We start from the raw sequence: 17,553 nt of genomic DNA on the forward strand, positions 1-17,553 counted from the left end.
TATAGATTAAACATGTGTAATCCTTTTAAACATATTTCCATATTTGAATGGTCTATTTTTAAGGCTGTCAGAATTAGCTAGAAATTACCAGAAAATCCATAATTTAAAATTTCATATTTTGTAAACATTATTAACTTTGTAGGTTGGACAGATTCCCATATTTTGATGACCAGATTGAGTAGCATGATCTGATTCATGGGTAAAGAAGATTAAAGTCTCACAGCAATATGAAGGATGCGGTGAAGGCAGAAAGACCTGGTAGGAGATTATTAAGGTGGTAGCAAAAATAATAAAGAGGCGGGACTCTAGCCAAGAGATACTATAAGGATGAAATAATCAGGAAAAGGAGACATTTGGGTCCATAGCCTTTCTGCTGTCACCTCTTATTAAGCCTATGAGGGTCTTATGCTTTTATTTTGTCCTTTTCACTGCACACTGCAAAGGAGTTCATCTTTTCATTGAATGATGTCTTAGTCTAATGACAGACTAAACATACAAACTGTAGCTTTTAGAAATAACAGGTTACTTGATAACTGACTGAATTTATTTTCAACAGGATTTTCTAAAACTTTCTCTAGTGATCATTATTATAACTGACATATGTACCATATAAATGTACCATATGTGGTACATTAAAGTTTGCATGGCGATTCATATACCTTATCTCATTTAGTGCTCACAACTACAGGTATTATCTATGTTTTACAGCCAATGATACTGAGACCCAGAAGTATCTTTTATTGTTGTTATTCCTTGAAATATTCCCAAGCCCATTCCTGTCTTAGTTTCTTCCCTCAATAACCTGTAAAGATAATGGGCTCCAAAGGGACAATAATCTCCCCATTTTAGAAGGTGGGCATAGGTACAATGTTGGTCTTATAACTGGCCATATAACTTATGATGATATAACTCATGTCAGAGGTATAATTTGAATAAGGACTTCCTGCTCCTGTGTGTTGTCCCCTTCTATCAGAATGCACTATTTCATGCAAAGTAGGACTATAGGAAATATTACTTGTTTTTCTCTCCATTGACTTTTCACACTATCAATCTAGCATAGTGCTAGATTGGTGCACTTGGAAGTCACCTAGATTGATTTATAAACTACAGTATTCAAGGCTGTATAAAAGTGAAGGCTGATATGTAGCACTTGGCCTAGAACAAGGTCTAATTAGTCAACCAAAATTTCTGCCCAGATAGCAAAGTAGAATGAAGGTGAGCCAGTGGAATGCACACTCAGGATGGTCCTGCCTTGTGTCATACTGGACAGTTGATATGTTCTTGATAAAAAAGAAAACACAACTCTTTACCCTTTCATCCAATCCTACTAGTCTTATATCTCGGTCCCATTTTAAAAAATAATTCTGCTTATGACTGGTGTGCCTGGAATATACATCCAGTATGTCCCTATATTTTTCTGGTGGTAATGAGCAGTGAGAATTCATCGTTAAAGAAACCGTGGGATATTAGTTAGACACACTCAAGCCTCCTCAAACATTTTACATAACTAAAAGGTTTTGGGCCTATGGAAAGGGTGGATAACTTCTATAACTTAGAAATGGTCATTTTACCATTGGAATTCTACCACCGCAACCCTGCCTAACCAGAAAAGACAGTTCAGGAATAGACTTGTCATCATATCCGACCTGGAGCATAGCTGCCATGCATTAATAAGGAAGAGGGGGGAGAATAGTATGGCCATACATCTTCAGTATCATTGAATCAGTAGTCATTCAGATTTTCAGGTCAGAAAGCAGTAAATTCTTGGATCTCTCACATCTGATTTTTGCTTCCAGTTGAGGTAATTCAGTTTGAGGTTCAGTGGATAGGATACTCTGCCTGGAGTAAAAAAAAAACCCAAGTTAAATTTTGGTCTCAGACAAGTAATAGTGGTGTGACTCTGGGCACGTCACTTAACTTTTGCTCAACTGCAAAACTGAAATAAGAAGAGGACCTACTTCCCAGAGTAGTTATGAAGACCAAATGAGATAAGGTTTAACACAGACAGCACTTGGCTCAGAGTAGTTGCTTAATAAATTCTTATTTCCTTCCTTCCAATTTGGTTAATTACATTTGATTTTCAAATTGGTCTTTAGTACTTTACCTTTGCTGTTCCCCCGGGGAGGGGAACTATACCTATTGGGACTCAAACTGTACTAGGTTTTTGCTTGATTCATACCTAAGAATTGGTAAGAATTGGCATTGTATCACCTATCCTATTCAGCTGCTACACTGCTCTTGGTGCTAGTCCACCCTGAAACCTTAACGTGGTCCTTGTCTCCAGGCCATGGAGCCTATCTTTGCACTTGATAAACTCAACCCATGTGCAAAGCAGTGTCAGAAAAAACAGCTGCACTATGAATGTCTAGCAAACAAGATAATGGATCTGTATGTTATAGTGGGGATTCTTTTCATGGACGGACTGCTAAGACCTTGCCAACTCACAAATTCTCTGATTCTATAAAAATATTCTACAGAATGCGACGTTGCTGTCGTTGTCACCTCCACTAAAATGGAGTTGGAGGAGCTAGCCCATGCAACATAAGCTTGAGAAGCAGCATTGCTTATTGGATAGAGCATTGGACATGGGGTCAAGACTACTCAAGTTCAGATTTTAATGTCTGATACATATTATATAACTGAACCTCCTTAAGCCTCCTTCTCCTCATCTGAATGATGAGAGGCTTGGACTTGACCCCTGATGTATCCTCCACCCATAGTCTGAAGCTCTGAAAATTGGCAAAGCTTGGCATGGGCTCAACAAAATATTTTGTTAACTAAGGACCAATCTAATAACCGAATTTGGTGAGTCTCATCACTGGAAGGCTGTCCACTAGGTGGTGAATTTTTTGGATATCTTATGGATGATGTCATCCACCAAAATGTAGATGTGAAATCAAAGATTGGGAAAGCATTTGAAGTGTCACTTGCCATAAGAAACAACGGTTTTCAGAACTTTTTATCTGCAGCTTATTTAACAGCTTCCTTTTGGTTCTAAAATGGCTTAGAGATGTGTTTAATGGGGGCTGCCCCTTCTGCTTTAGGTGGAAAATTATGTGAATCATGTCCGTCAATTAACTGAAGAAAGAGAAGCCTTAACTCATGATTTTGAAAAAGAGAGTGAACGACTTCAACTCGAATTTAAAGAACTGCAGCTCCAACAGGGTAACTTTTTAATTTTTATTTAAAAGTTTTCAATTTTTTTTTAACTGCATCAGGTAAAAGTACATAGAATAATACAAATGAGGTTTCTCTAAGTGAAAGATTAGTGATGGCCATTCAATACATTAGAATCCCATGGTTGTGTCACTGTGTACTTAGCCAGACTGCTTCAGAGCATAGAGGTTATTAGGATCTCTTCAGATTATCAATGTGCTTCCAAGTCTGGATACTCTAGAATGTAAACTCTTGGAGAGAAAAATTATGGCATGGTCTTTGAATCTCAGTGCCTCAAAGAGGATCTTATATGGAGCAGACATTAGTAATTTCTTTTGGAAGAAATCACTGACCATCAGCAAGTCACAGCCTCTCTGAGCCTCAGTTTCCTCATCTCTAAAGTGGGGATAATCATAACCAAAACACTTAGAAAATTTATATATTTCAAATTTTCATGATCTTGTTCAAAGAGGTTGAATGGGTCTATGCTTTGATAATTAACAAAAGTCTTTTAAAGTTGTATAACTCTCCTCCAAACTTCTGCTCCCTACTCCCACCCTGTCCATGATTTTTTCTAACTTTCTAGAGCAAAAGGAGGAACAATAGAAAAGATGCACACAATAATTTGGAGTTTTCCCTGCTGTTTAATTTGCCATTCATAGGTCAAAAAGACGTAATGAAATTTTAAAATGCAGACTAAAATTGAGAGGATGGACTAAAATAAGTATAAATAACCTCCCACTTATATTGCTCAGACCAAGTGCTTATTGACTGCTCTCTATTTTCCCATAATATTCTTAAGCTAACCCTAGAAAGTAGCCCAACTCAGCTGTAGTGTCCTGTTTGGGTCTTTGCTCTTTCCTTGTTCTTAAATATCAGAAATACTAATTGCTATATACAAGTTCTTTATTTACAAGCCTTATGCCCCTATTACTTATATATATATATATTTATATAAATATAAATTTGTTAATTGTATAATTCTTTTATTTCTGTAATTTTCTTCTCCCAGAGATCGAGCTAAAGGAGATTGAAGAAATGTTGGATCAGGAAGGCTTATCAGAAATAGCACAGAGCAGTCCCAGTGAACAGATTGCATATTTATTGGTAGAGAGAACAACACTGTTGGAGAAGCTAGAACTGGCTGACCCCAAGTTAAATTCATATAAACCTGTGGGTAATGGCCTTCAAGGAGTTCATCTTAAGGTATGCCAGAATTAACTTTTATCCTGAACAATAAATTAATGATTAAAAATCAATGCTGTCTTCCCCTCATCTCACCAAGATAAAAATATATTCCACTTTCTCAATTATCTGTGCCAATAGAAAAGAACAGTTAAAAATATATTTTAAAAACTTAGTTGTTGAGTCCTGCTTTCTAGAGCCCCCAAGTTGGGGTGACAAAACGTACCATTGCTTTCTAGAGTCCCCACACCAGGGTGATTAAATATACCTCCCTAATGGAGAAGTGACAAGGCAAGACTCCTGAGGAGAGTGGAAAAATGGAGTTCCTTTATTTCAAGGACTTTCCCCTTTTTATAATGTAACAAAAACAACACTGAGTAAGTGGGACCACATAAACAGCTTGTTATTGTATGTAGTTTGCCACCTGGTATCACTCTTCCATTTGCTATCACTCTGCTTCAATCTTAACACGGGTTGTCACCACCCCCTGACTTCTTAGGAATGTTGAGAGCCCTTAGGGGAGATAGAGAGCTGAACAGACATTGTTAGCAGGTTCCCTCTGGGCTGAAGGATCTTATACCTCACCCAGAGTTTCCCCACTGACTGTGACCGTCTACATCTTGCCCTTTCTTTTGTTTTAATTGAAGCAGGTATACATCAGTGGTGAAATCTATTACCATGGGAGGAATCACACAGGCAAGTTGTGATATCATACAAGCAAGTAATAACATAACAAACAATATGAACAAAATACCATAAAGATTTCCATGAGTCCCAGAAGGAAGGTGTAAAAAATAACTATCAATTCACAACCACACATAGACCTCCTTCAGCAGCCAAGTAATAGTCCAAAAGCAATCTACTGTCCATCACTTCATGTGTCAGGGAATCCAATGATTCCTGTAGATTTTGAAGTCCTACAACAGTCTCATCATGTCTCAAAGAATCCAATGATTCCTGCATGTTTTGAAGTCCTGCATCAGTCTCACTGAGAATTATTTTTGATGTTCATAAATCAATTGCCATACACAAAGGGCTAACTGCCATGCTCTTTCAGTGGTGGGCACAGTCAGCGATAGAACCACCTGATGTTTCTTGGGTCTTCTTCATTTCGAGGTTCTTCTCTTTTTCTGTCTCTCTCTGATAGACAAGGCAGATACAGCTCATTGGCACTCATCTGATTCCTTCTCCATCTGTGGAGATACAAGCAAACCCTCTCCCCCAAGCAGTTAACCTATCTGGTCCCTTCTACTCACCACTTTCTGGGTCTTTCCACATCACCTGGTGATTATCTAAAGATAGTGGAGCTGCTCACACTGGACACTGCCCTTCTGGTGGTTTTATAACCTGTCTGCTGGAGCCAGGGCATCTCCATCACTTAGGCCTTTGAAATGTTTCATATAATTTTTATTGTATAAGAACTATTTTTACAATTAAATTTTGTTTAAGTTAATATTACAATTATTTGTTTTCTTTGCTCTATTAAAATTAGGATATGACCTAGAAATCCCAGTTAATCAAGATTTAATTTATGTGTGCGGACAAAATTGTACTTTTTTCTGCCTTAGCCCTAACAATGTTTCAAATGTCACCACCATTTATTTCTTCAGTTCAGTTCAAACAGCATTTTCCCTATTCCCAAAAGATTATTGACATTAGTTTCATTTAATTAATCTTTTGGTATCAGGATGAATTTGAACAAATCCATACATTGGAAGATGAACTTCAGAAACAACAGGAATTCTTGCATTGGCCTGAAGAAACTCTGAATAAGGTAAAATGTTTTTATAGTTTTTTTCCCTTCATCTTCAGGATAACAATTCTAAATTTTCTACCTAAATATAGATTGAAGTACAAACTCTAACTACAAAATAGTAATGATTTTTTAAACAGATGGACGATACTTCACATCTGGATAAATATTATCCCTTTTTTTGTCAGTAACTTCAAAGTAACTTGTTTTTGTTTTTGTTTTTTTTTGCTAAGGCAGTTGGGGTTAAGTGACTTGCCCATGGTCACACAGGAAATATTAAGTATCTGAGGCCAGATTGAACTCAGGTCCTCCAGACTTCAGGGCTCTATCCACTGCACCACCTGGCTTCCCCTTTCAAAGTAGTTTCATTGTGAGGTTTTGTATTTATTCTAATGATGCTACCATTACCTAAAATATTTTAGAACTGCTACCTGGCAATTAGCTTTAAGGCCTGTGGCATAGCTTCTGAATCTCCTCCATGACTGTAGGTCTCCACACTTGTAGGGTGGATTTGATTTTTTGAAAGCACCAAAAATATCCCACAGAATGATATTTAATGAATGAATTTGTTGTTGTTCCTATTCTCCTATGGGAGCTGAGAGAGAGTGATCACAGTTTAGAGACTTCAGGGAAAAAGGGAGAGTAAATCCTGGTGGGTGAATGTAAGAGACGGAAAGAGAGACAGAGAAGGTGGGAAGAGGAGCAGGAGAAGAGAAGAGAGAATTTTGTTTCAAACAGGGGCTCTCTCTGTGGCTCAGGTAAGTCATTTAAACCTCCACAAGGCTCAGTTTCTTCAACCATAAAATGAGGAGAATAATAACATTGATTTCCTATGTTTCTTGTTAGGATTCAAGAAGATAATGTTAGTGAAGAGCTTTGCAAACCTTAGTGAGTTACAGTTGTCATCTGTTTACTTTCCCATCTTCCCAGCCAGCTGAACACAGTAAAGCTGTGGGTTTGGGTATTGCCTCTCCTCCTAGAATATTCTGTAGAGCTCAAGGCTTTTCTTCAGCTCGAGTGAATGCTTTTATTAATGCTGATGCTATTAACGATTTGATGTGTCCCAGAATCCACCAAACGCCTGAGACACCCCAGTAACCTTTATGATTCTAAGATGTCTGTAGTTATTATATTCTTATCCATCTATTGGGATAAGGTTTTCATTCTTTTCTTTTAAGTTATATATGTACATTTGTTGTTTTTACATATTTCCATACAAACCATGTTGGGAGAGAAAAAGTAGAACAAAAGGGGAAAAGTATGAGAGAAAAAAAACAGAAAAAGGAAAAAAAAGGTGAAAATAGTATGCATTGATCCTCATTCAGTTCTCTCTCTGGATACAGATGGCATTTTCCAAAGTTTATTGGCATTGCCTTGGAGCCCTTAATTTCTGAGAAGAGCAAACAAATCTATCACAGTTGATCATCATACATTCTTGCTGTTGCAGTGTACAATGTTTTCCTGGTTCTTCTTCCTTCACTCATTATCAGTTCTTGTAAATCATTCCAGGCTTCTCTAAAAATCAGCCTGTTCAAAATTTTTTAATAGAATAAGAATATTCCATTACTTTCATATACCATAACTTATTCAGCAGTTCTTCAATTGAAAGTCATCCACTCACTTTTCAATTCCTTGCCACTACAAAAAGGGCTGCCACAAACATTTTTACACATGTGGGTCCTTTCCCCTCTTTTATGATCTTTTTAGGATACAGACTCAGTAGAGACATTGCTGGATCAAGGTGGTATGCACAGTTTTATATTGCTTTGGGCATAATTCTAAATTGCTCTGTGGAATGATTGGCTCAGTTCACAACTCCACTAACAAGGTATTGGTATTTCAGTTTTCCCACATACCCTCCAACATTTATCATTATCTTTTCCTATCATCCTCAGAGTTGCCTTAATTTATATTTCTCTAATCAATAGTGATGTAGAGAATTTTTTCATTTGACTATAGATGGTTTTATTTTCTTCATTTTAAAATGATCTGTTCATAGCCTTGGACTATTTATCAATTGGGGAATGACTTATATTCTTATAAAATTGATTCAGTTTTTTATATATTTTGAAAATGAGGCCTTTATTAGAAATATTAGCTGTAAAGGTTGTTTCCCAGCTTTCTGCTTCTCTTCTAATCTTGGCTGCATTGGCTTTGGGCAAAACCTTTTTAATTTAATGTAATCAAAATTAACCATTTTACATTTCATAATGTTCTCTGTTTCTTGCTTGGTCGTAAATTCCTGCCTTTTCCAAAGATCTGATAAGTAAATTATCATTTGCTCTCCTAGTTTGCTTATGGTATCATCCTTTACGCATAAATAATGTAACCATTTTGACCCTATTTTGATATGGCTTGTAAGATGTAAGTTTATGCCAAGTTTCTGACAATCTATTAGTGTTCCTGGCAATTTTTGTCAAATAGTGTGTTCTTATCCCAAAAGCTGGAGGGTTTGGGTTTATCAAATAGTAGATTACTGTGGTCATTGATTATTGTGTCTTGAGTACCTAACCTATTCCACTGATGCACCACTCTATTTCTCATCCAGTATCCCTAATGGTTTTGATGACTGTTGCTTTATAATAGCGTTTTGTGTTTAGTACTGCTAGACCAGTGGGTGAAGTTTTGATGGATGTAGGTCAGGTTGTAGGTTAACCTATTGCAGCAAAGATTAATGGAAAATGGATAGACTATTATAGAAAGGCAAGTAATCCTAGTAAATAGGCCAAAGGGATCATTATCTATACTACATGATCTACATGATCCAGTTTCCTTGAGTCTGTGTACAAAGATCGGGTACCTAATTAGACTCTACCTTTGCCAAGAAAGAAGGATGTATTATATACTTGCTATATGTCAAGCTGAGTTTTAGGAATAAAAATTATTAAAGTCTCTGCTCTCATTCTAATTGGAGCACTTGGGAAATGTAGGAAAGGTTAGCTGTAAGGTAGATGAAAGGAAGTCTTGGAGGTCTTGAGGACATAGCTGCAGGATTGATGGCAAGGGCCTAGGATCCACAGGATGACTTGGCTGGTGAAAAGGCAATGCATAGAAGGCTGGTGGCCATAAATCTGGGCCACTTGTGGCAAGATAGCAAGAGTAGGATGAGGCCTACTTGTCCTCAGGCTTAACCACATTTGGAGTTGGGGACTTTCTGTTCTTCTGAAGTGGTTGTATTCAATAGAATAGGCCCACTCTCATTAGGATGTGATAGTCCTAGAGAATTGGACTGGAAGTAGGACTCTTGAGTTCCCTTATCAAGTGGTGAGGATTGGGGAAGGGGAGTGAGAGATCAGCATCTTGCCAGGATAGGGAAAAGAGACGGGAATTTTGGCAGCAAGGTTGGTAGGGAATCATTTCCTGAAGTACCTGCTTCTTGTTGAGAGTACTAAATTGTATCACCATTCATTTGTGGTTTGAGCTACTTACCATGTTATAAGTCAGACTGGATAGTTTTCAAGGTCTGAGCTTGGAGAAAAACTGGATGCTGTAACTACGATATGTGTAACCGGTTTGAGGTGAACAAAATTCAGTCTCAGGTAGTAGGTTGAACCAAATCATCTTGGTGATATGATATATTGTGCTTGAGATACTCCTTACAAATGTGATTCATATACCATTCATTCAAGTAGAATGATGTGCCATGGAGGGTTAAATGTTCCTTATAGGGTGATGACCATAATAGTACAAAAGTATGAGATAAAATAGTGACCTTGACTGGAGGGAAGGTTTGAGGGGAAATTGATCCAAAAGACAAATTAAAGGAACAGGTGAGTGGCTAACTTCAATGAGGTAGGAAGGTCTTTGACAGGTGAGAACATGAATCATTATAGTGATATTCCTTAAATGGACTTGCTTGCTCTGGGGAATGAGGCTGTTAAACCAGCCTTATAAGCATCATTCAAAAATTGGTGCTTTAGAGCAGGACTCCTTAAACTTTTTCCCCTTCATGACCCTTTTTCACCTGACTCCAACACAACTCCAAGTATTTTTACACAACTCCAAGTATATAAGTATATAAAATAGGTATACAAATCAAAATTTACTGATAATAATTCATAATTTTGTGGCCCCCACATTTAGTTATGAGACCCCATATGAGGTCACAACCCACAGTTTAAGATGCTTTGCTTTAGAGAATAGCTCAGAGGAAGTAGGAGGACTGTGCATGCTGCTTATTTGATCTCATTGGTCTGACTGAGGTTAAGGGATTGGAGTTTGAAGTTTTCAGGTGTATGGACCCAAGCAAGAGTTGCTGAATTAGGCATAGAACATCACACAAGGCAGCATTGTCAGGTGAGCATGGAGCACTCAAGTCTACAGAATAAAAAAAGCTTTAGCTTCCAGAAAGTAATTGAAGTTCAGACAATGCCTTGGTTCCATTTTGGCTCCCTAAATTTTGGCAGAATTGTTTTGGCTTTGATGATTTTTTTAAAGATGTTTTTAGAATTTCTTTAGCTCCTTGTCTATGGATGTTTCTAATTAAGTTTAATTTGGCAATCATTTATTAAATAGCTACTTTGTACAAGACATTATGCCAGGGGGGGGGATAAAGAAACAAAAAAATTTAAACACAGTTCATATACTTAAAGATACTATATTTTGTTTAGTCACTCTGGTTACTGACTTTAAATTAACCTTCTCTTGTCACTCTCAAGCTTCATGTTCATCTTCCCAAGACCTTTGTCTTTGCTCAGGAGTTCCCTGATTACCCGGGATGATCTTGCTTCAGACAGGGCCTGTCAGAAGTAGAGTCTTCTGAGCTGGCTGATCTGCTAGATTTTGGAACTCTGATTTCTATAGTAGTGTTTCTGCCAATTTATGTTATTGCTTTGTGTTATAGAAGATTATAAGGTTAAATCTGCTAAAACAAATAGTGCCATTAAATCTGATATTGACTGAGCAATTTAAAAGTGCTTAAGATTTGTGTGATTTGGATGGTATTAGTGTTAATCTCCATTGAGTTGTGTCTCTTGAAAGTGGCTTGACCACCAGCAGCTATGTGTACCTTTCATATGGTGCTTAATAAATGCTTTATGACTGATTTCTTCCATATAGTTTTCCCACTGAAGTCATCTTGGGAAAGAAGTATTCATAGCAGTATTGTTGTATATGAGAGGATGACTTCCTCTACAGTATAGATGCTTTCTCTAGTATGAATTGGGAGCATCAAGATGAAGACAAAAGATAAATCTCGTGAGCTTGCTGAATACAATATTTATTTTCAGTGTTCAGTGGACTGCTCTGGAGGGATGAGCAAGTTGATTAAAAGTGTTATCAGACATGAAAACCTAGAAATGAAGTTGTAAGTTGTGCTCCAAGAAACTTTGTAGGCGTTTTGTCGATGTAGAGATGCAGGGGTTCCTAATCAGAGGTTGGTTTTTTCTTTACATGAGCCTATTCCTGCTTTTTGAACTAGTGTGTGTCTTAAGAATTCCACATCACCCTTCCCAAATTGGCGCATCTCTAGTCTGACGAGTAACCATTCTGATGCACTCCCTGGATAGTGGCAGAGATGAATTATTTGTTCTTGAGTCTAGAAATAGACAAGAAAGTTGTTGATAGAACCCTCCATCTTGTTGTCCGGTTCTTGGAAAATGGAGATTATGAACTCCTTTAAGACTGCTGAGACATTTCATAAACTGAATAGCATAATACAAGGTTCAAATAAGAAAATTCTCTGAAATGACATTTTTCTACCAGTCACCTTTCCATGTATAGATCAGATTCTTAAGCTCAGTTTTGGGTATCCCACCAGTCCAGCCTGGTACCACTTTTAACAGATAATAAGTTCTAAGATCCAGGCAAAGGAGCTAACAGGCTGAATTAACTAACTCCTTCCAACAGTACTTGTCCTGAAATTCCCACGGAGCACGGGGTCATGCCATCTCAATTTGGCTGATTAGAGGTAGCAATCCTTGTGTCCAGTTTTTGTCATGGGCATAGGGCTGCTATCTACCTTGCCTGAGTTGAACTGCCTGCGTGAGCCCACAAGAAAACATGGTACCTCCCTTTTATGCACACTGACATGAAGAAAGCCAGGAATCAAGAGGGAGGCTTTGAGGAAACCTTGATTGTAGACAAAGAATTATCCCCTAACCATTTCTGCAGATAGCATCCTTACCTGTACTTTCTCTGTGCACTCTGAAATTTAAGCCACCTTGGCTTTTAGGCCTGTTTCCCAATTTGTTCTCATCTCACCTTTGGTCCCCTGAATGGGGGAGGGCTGGAATGTGAATCCTTTGTCCCAGTTGGGTATGACTCCCACATTGCTTTTGGTCGGCAGGGGCAGTGGCTCTACTCCAGCTCGTCCAGCAGAGGGCTCCAGAGACCTGGGGAGAAGCTGCTGTCCCAGGCTGCTGAGGAGTCTGCCATGTACCGAGCAGAAACTCAGGCTTCCTCAACAGTTAAAATTTGGCTCTGCTCTCCTCTAGCATCTAGAGGCCCCGGATATGTTCGCTGCCCGGGCAGAATTCCTGGACGCTAACAGCTTCCTCTCCTGGGGATTCTCCATGCACCGGGCAATAAGGCAGATTGTCTGCTGACCCCTCAGTGCCTCCCTGCAAACAGCTTCCTCTCATGCCTCAGGGCGAAAAACGCAGACTAGTCCGGTGGCTCCAGCAGAAACACGGGATCACTGGATCCTGCTGAAGTCCTGAAAGATCAGTGTCCGGAGGAGAATTAGCCAGGGAGCACATAGGCACCCATGTGCCCACAGTAGTGGGATGACTGGATAGGGCTTTAGACTGGGAATCAGAAAAATCCTCCTTACACACTTTTTAACTAACTGGCCTTGAATAAGCCATCTAACCCCTTTGGGTTTCTTTTTCCTTACATGTAAAATGAGAGAATTAGACTCAGATCTCTTCCAACTCTAAATCTGTGATCCCTATAGTCACAGATCAGGAGCCCATAATAGATCAATAAAAAGTCCACATGGTCCACCTAACATGGAAGCCACTTCTACATGTATCCTTAGGTTGGAGAGTTGTTGATACTGCTGCCGTATCACATTCCGTAGGCACATGTCAGAAGTCTCCCTAAATAATTTGAAGAATCCCTCAATATTAACTAATAGAGGGATGGGGCTCTGTGGAGAAGGGATGCCCCTAGTGAGCATCAGTTAACTGATTTTACTTCATAAAGGTCACTTTGGTCAAGAATGTGAAGACTTTCCATACACAAAGGGACAGAAGCAGTTTTATTGGCCCCCCAAAATCCTGGAAATTCTTTTCCAGACCTGTACACCAACTTAGGATGCTCATTGTTATAATGGTGATCAAGGTCATGAGCTTCTAGAGTTATCCATGCTTTTTTTTTCATTACTTTTTAATTTGTCTCATCTGACTCATTTGACTCAGGACCTTGTTTCTGACCTCTATGTTCCTGTCTTCCTGCTTGGAGTATCAATCTATCAACAAGCATTGGATAAGTGTCTGCTATGTGCCAGGCACAGTGCAAAGCTCTGAGGCAATACATAAACAAAAATGGAGCAGTCCTAACATATGTACCTAGTTATGTTCAAAACAAATACAAGCTATTTGGAGGGGAGGGATGGGATGAGAAAAAGTCTCATATTAAAGCTGGTACTTGAGCTGAACTCTAAAGGAAACTTGGTGTTCTAAGAGACAGAAGGGAGGGAGGAACACATTCTCATCAGGGAGGGGAGTATGGAGCATCGTGTGTGAAGAAGTGCCAAAAAGCCAGCTTGGCTGGAAAAGGGAGTTAGATAAGAACATGAATGACAGCAAATGGTATACCTTTGTCAGGACAAGGAGATGGGTTTGTCCGCATGTCATGGCCTGCTTCCCTGTGGGGACGAAAGGAAGGCAAAGCCCAGAGTGTCCCAGGATAATAAGAGAGCTTTCTTAAGGATGGTGCCCTTTTCCAAGTCTTGGGAATCTCTACAGAGATCCTCAAACTGCAGCCCACGGGCCAGTTGCGGCTGCTGAGGACGTTTATCCCCCTTACCCAGGGCTATGAAGTTTCTTTAAAGGCCCACAAAACAAAGTTTTTGCTTTTACTATATAGTCTAGTCTTCCAACAGTCTGAGGGACAGTGAACTGGCCCCCTATTTAAAAAGTTTGAGGACCCCTGTGTCTAAGATCTAGGGCATTCGGGAGGAAGTCAAGCCAACAAGCATTGTCAAGCTACTATATATTAGACACAGCATTCAGCACTGAGCTACAAATACAAAGAAAGGCAAAAATAGTCCCTGTCTCAAAAACTTAAGAGTTTAACAGGAGAGACAACATGCAAACTACTAGGTGCGTACATGATTATATACAGAATAAATTAGAGATAATCACAGAAAGAAGGCACTAACTAGTATTAAGAGGAACTGGGGAAGGATCCTTGAAGAAGGTGATATTTAACTGAGATTTAAAGGAAGCTAGAAAATCCCTGAAGCAGAGAAGAGAGTGTTCCAGGAATGGAGGGCAGCCAGTGAAAATACCTAAGTCAGGAGATGGGGTGCTGAATTTGGAAGAACTTCAAGAAAGTTGGTGTCTATAGAACAAAGAGTACATGGAAGGAAAATGTGGTCTGAATTGAGGACTAAGGGGTCCAAAATCAATAGAGTTTCTAAAGAAACAGGTGTAAGAGCACCACATTAAACATAGCATTTCTATTAATGATAGCTCGTACAAAATGTGAACCCAAAATAACATGTTATTTTGACAGCATAGGTTAGTTCATTTTACACTGATGCTATGCCAGCCACCATCCCAGACCTTTGCCTGAAGGTTATACAACTAGACAAAGGTGAATGATAAAAAACAACACTGATACCATTTTTCTGAAGGTAATTCTAGAAGAGTTTTGAACATGTTTTAAGCAATGGCAACATCAGTTAATAAATATATACTTGTAATATGGTTTTGATAATGAACCTACAATTAGGTAAATTCAAAACTGTTTGAAGCAGATCTAAAATGCATTAAGAAGTATAAGTACTGCAAGCTGGAGGGGTAGAAAGTAAGAAGGTCTTCTGTCAGATGATACAAGACTTTGAACTTGCCCTGTTCTCTTCAATATTTTTTGCCAGTGACTTGGATGAAGACATTGATGAAATACTTGTAAAACTTACAGGTGAAATAAATCTATGAGGGATTAACTAAGACTTTGGATTTCATAATCAAGATACAAAATGATCTGGACAAGCGATGCTCCAAATCTAACAATGCAAAATTAATAGGAATAAATGTAAAGACTTAATCTGATTTAAAAAAAATTAAGATAAATAAATTAGAAGAACATAGGATAGTTTACCTCTCAGACCTGTGGAAGAGGAAGAAATTTATGACCAAAGAGGAATTAGAAATTATTATTGATCACAAAATAGAAAATTTTGATTATATCAAATTGAAAAGTTTTTATACAAACAAAACAAATGCAGACAAGATTAGAAGGGAAGCAATAAACTGGGAAAACATTTTTAGAGTCAAAGGTTCTGATAAAGGACTCATTTCCAAAATATATGGAGAATTGACTCTAATTTATAAGAAATTCTCTAATTTATTCTCCAATTGACAAATGGTCAAAGGATATGAAGACAATTCTCAGATGAAGAAATTGAAACTATTTCTAGCCATATGAAAAGATGCTCCAAGTCATTATTAATCAGAGAAATGAAAATTAAGACAACTCTGAGATACCACTACACACCTGTCAGACTGGCAATAATGACAGGGAAAGATAATGTTGGAGGGGATGTGGGAAAACTGGGACATTGATACATTGTTGGTGGAACTGTGAACACATCCAGCCATTCTGGAGAAGGATTTGGAACTATGCTCAAAAAGTTATCAAACTGTGCATACCCTTTGATCTAGCAGTGTTACTACTGGGCTTATATCCCAAAGAGATACTAAGGAAGGGAAAGAGACCTGTATGTGCAAGAATGTTTGTGGCAGCCCTCTTTATAGTGGCCAGAAACTGGAAATTGAGTGGATGCCCATCAATTGGAGAATGGCTGAATAAATTGTGATATATGAATATTATGGAATATTATAGTAATATAAGAAATGACCAGCAAGATGATTTCAGAAAGGCTTGGAGAGAATTACATGAACTGATGCTGAGGGAAATGAGCAGGGCCAGGAGATCATTATATACTTCAACAATACTATATGATGACCAGTTCTGATGGACGTGGCCATCTTCAACAATGAGATGAACCAAATCAGTTCCAATAGAGCAATAATGAATTGAACCAGCTACACCCAGCGAAAGAACTCTGGGAGATGACTATGAACCACTACATAGAATTCCCAATCCGTCTATTTTTGTCCGCCAGCATTTTTGATTTCCTTCACAGGATAATTGTACGCTATTTCAAAGTCTGATTGTTTTTGTACAGCAAAATAACTGTATGAACATTTATACATATATTGTATTTAACATGTATTGGTCAACCTGCCATCTGGGGGAAGGGGTGAGGGGAAGGAGGGGAAAAGTTGGAACAAAAGGTTTTGCAATTGTCAATGCTGAAAAATTACCCATGCATATATCTTGTAAATAAAAAGCTATAATTAAAAAAAAAATAAAAGTCATGTTTACCATCAAAAAAAAATTAAGCATGGGAGCAGTATAGTTAGAAGTTCCTGGGAGAAAAATTCCTAGATATTTCAGTGGACCCAGTATGAATTAACAGTGTGATATGGTAACCTTCTTTAATACATTGATGATTTCTTATTTTATTGGGATATTTTCTGATGTGTTGATATGGCTTAGGACCTTTTTTTTTTTTTTTAATAACTTAGCAGTAAATGGCTTTCAGAAGTTGCTGAGGATGAAAAATTCTTTACTCTCTGGTCAACACAGAAACCTTCACAAAATTAGCAAAGCTAGTCCTCAGCCAAGAGACGCACAACCTGCCCAGCTTTTGTAGGCCTTTTCAGAGTTTGTGCTTCCCTGGCCTAGCCTTCCAGAATTCAGGGTCATTAGAATAATACTTTAGTGGTCCTCCTTTCTGTTATAGTAACCCGGAGATTCAATTAAACAATCTAAGATAGAATTAATAGAAGTAATGTCCAAATATCCAGTTTATTATTATAAATCTATTGTATTCATGACACTCTTTGGGGTACTGGAGTATGCAAAGAATAAAAATGACACAACTCTCCTTGGGGAGTTTCCAGTCTAAAGAAGGAGTTTACATCATAATAATTAAGCTCATAAATGTATTTGTCCTGGTCAGTCCGTATATAGAGCATTGTATTCTCTTTTGGGTGCCATCTTTTAATAAGGCCCTTAACAAGCTAGGAACCTATCCAAAGGAGGATGACCAGGATCGTGAGGAGCCTTGATGCCGTAAAGTACGCGGATGTTTAGGGTGCCTAAGTGACTTTCATTTTCCTGCTAAAAACCTTTGGTGGCCCCTACCTGCCCTCAGTGTAATGGCTTCCTTGGCAATATAGCCCCAATTTACCTCTGTAGCCTTATCAAGTGATGAGTTA

At 38.3% G+C, this 17,553-nt stretch overlaps 1 protein-coding gene across 5 annotated transcripts in view; it reads left to right on the forward strand.

Moving 5' to 3' along the window:
- LOC100914290 (phosphopantothenate--cysteine ligase) overlaps window positions 1–17,553 on the forward strand; it is a 156,029-nt gene that overhangs the window by 18,078 nt on the left and 120,398 nt on the right. For all 5 annotated transcript variants that reach the window (XR_004233336.1, XM_031962341.1, XM_031962338.1 and 2 more), the window contains 3 exons: window positions 3,045–3,165; window positions 4,169–4,362; window positions 6,029–6,115. Coding sequence is in view for 4 of the 5 variants with exons in the window: in XM_031962341.1 (XP_031818201.1) it covers window positions 3,045–3,165; window positions 4,169–4,362; window positions 6,029–6,115 (402 nt within the window). In the remaining variant the exon portion in view is untranslated. The remainder of the gene's footprint in view (window positions 1–3,044; window positions 3,166–4,168; window positions 4,363–6,028; window positions 6,116–17,553) is intronic.

The sequence above is a fragment of the Sarcophilus harrisii genome, chromosome 3, assembly GCF_902635505.1.
Source record: "Sarcophilus harrisii chromosome 3, mSarHar1.11, whole genome shotgun sequence".
In the NCBI taxonomy this organism is placed as follows: Eukaryota; Metazoa; Chordata; class Mammalia; order Dasyuromorphia; family Dasyuridae; genus Sarcophilus; species Sarcophilus harrisii.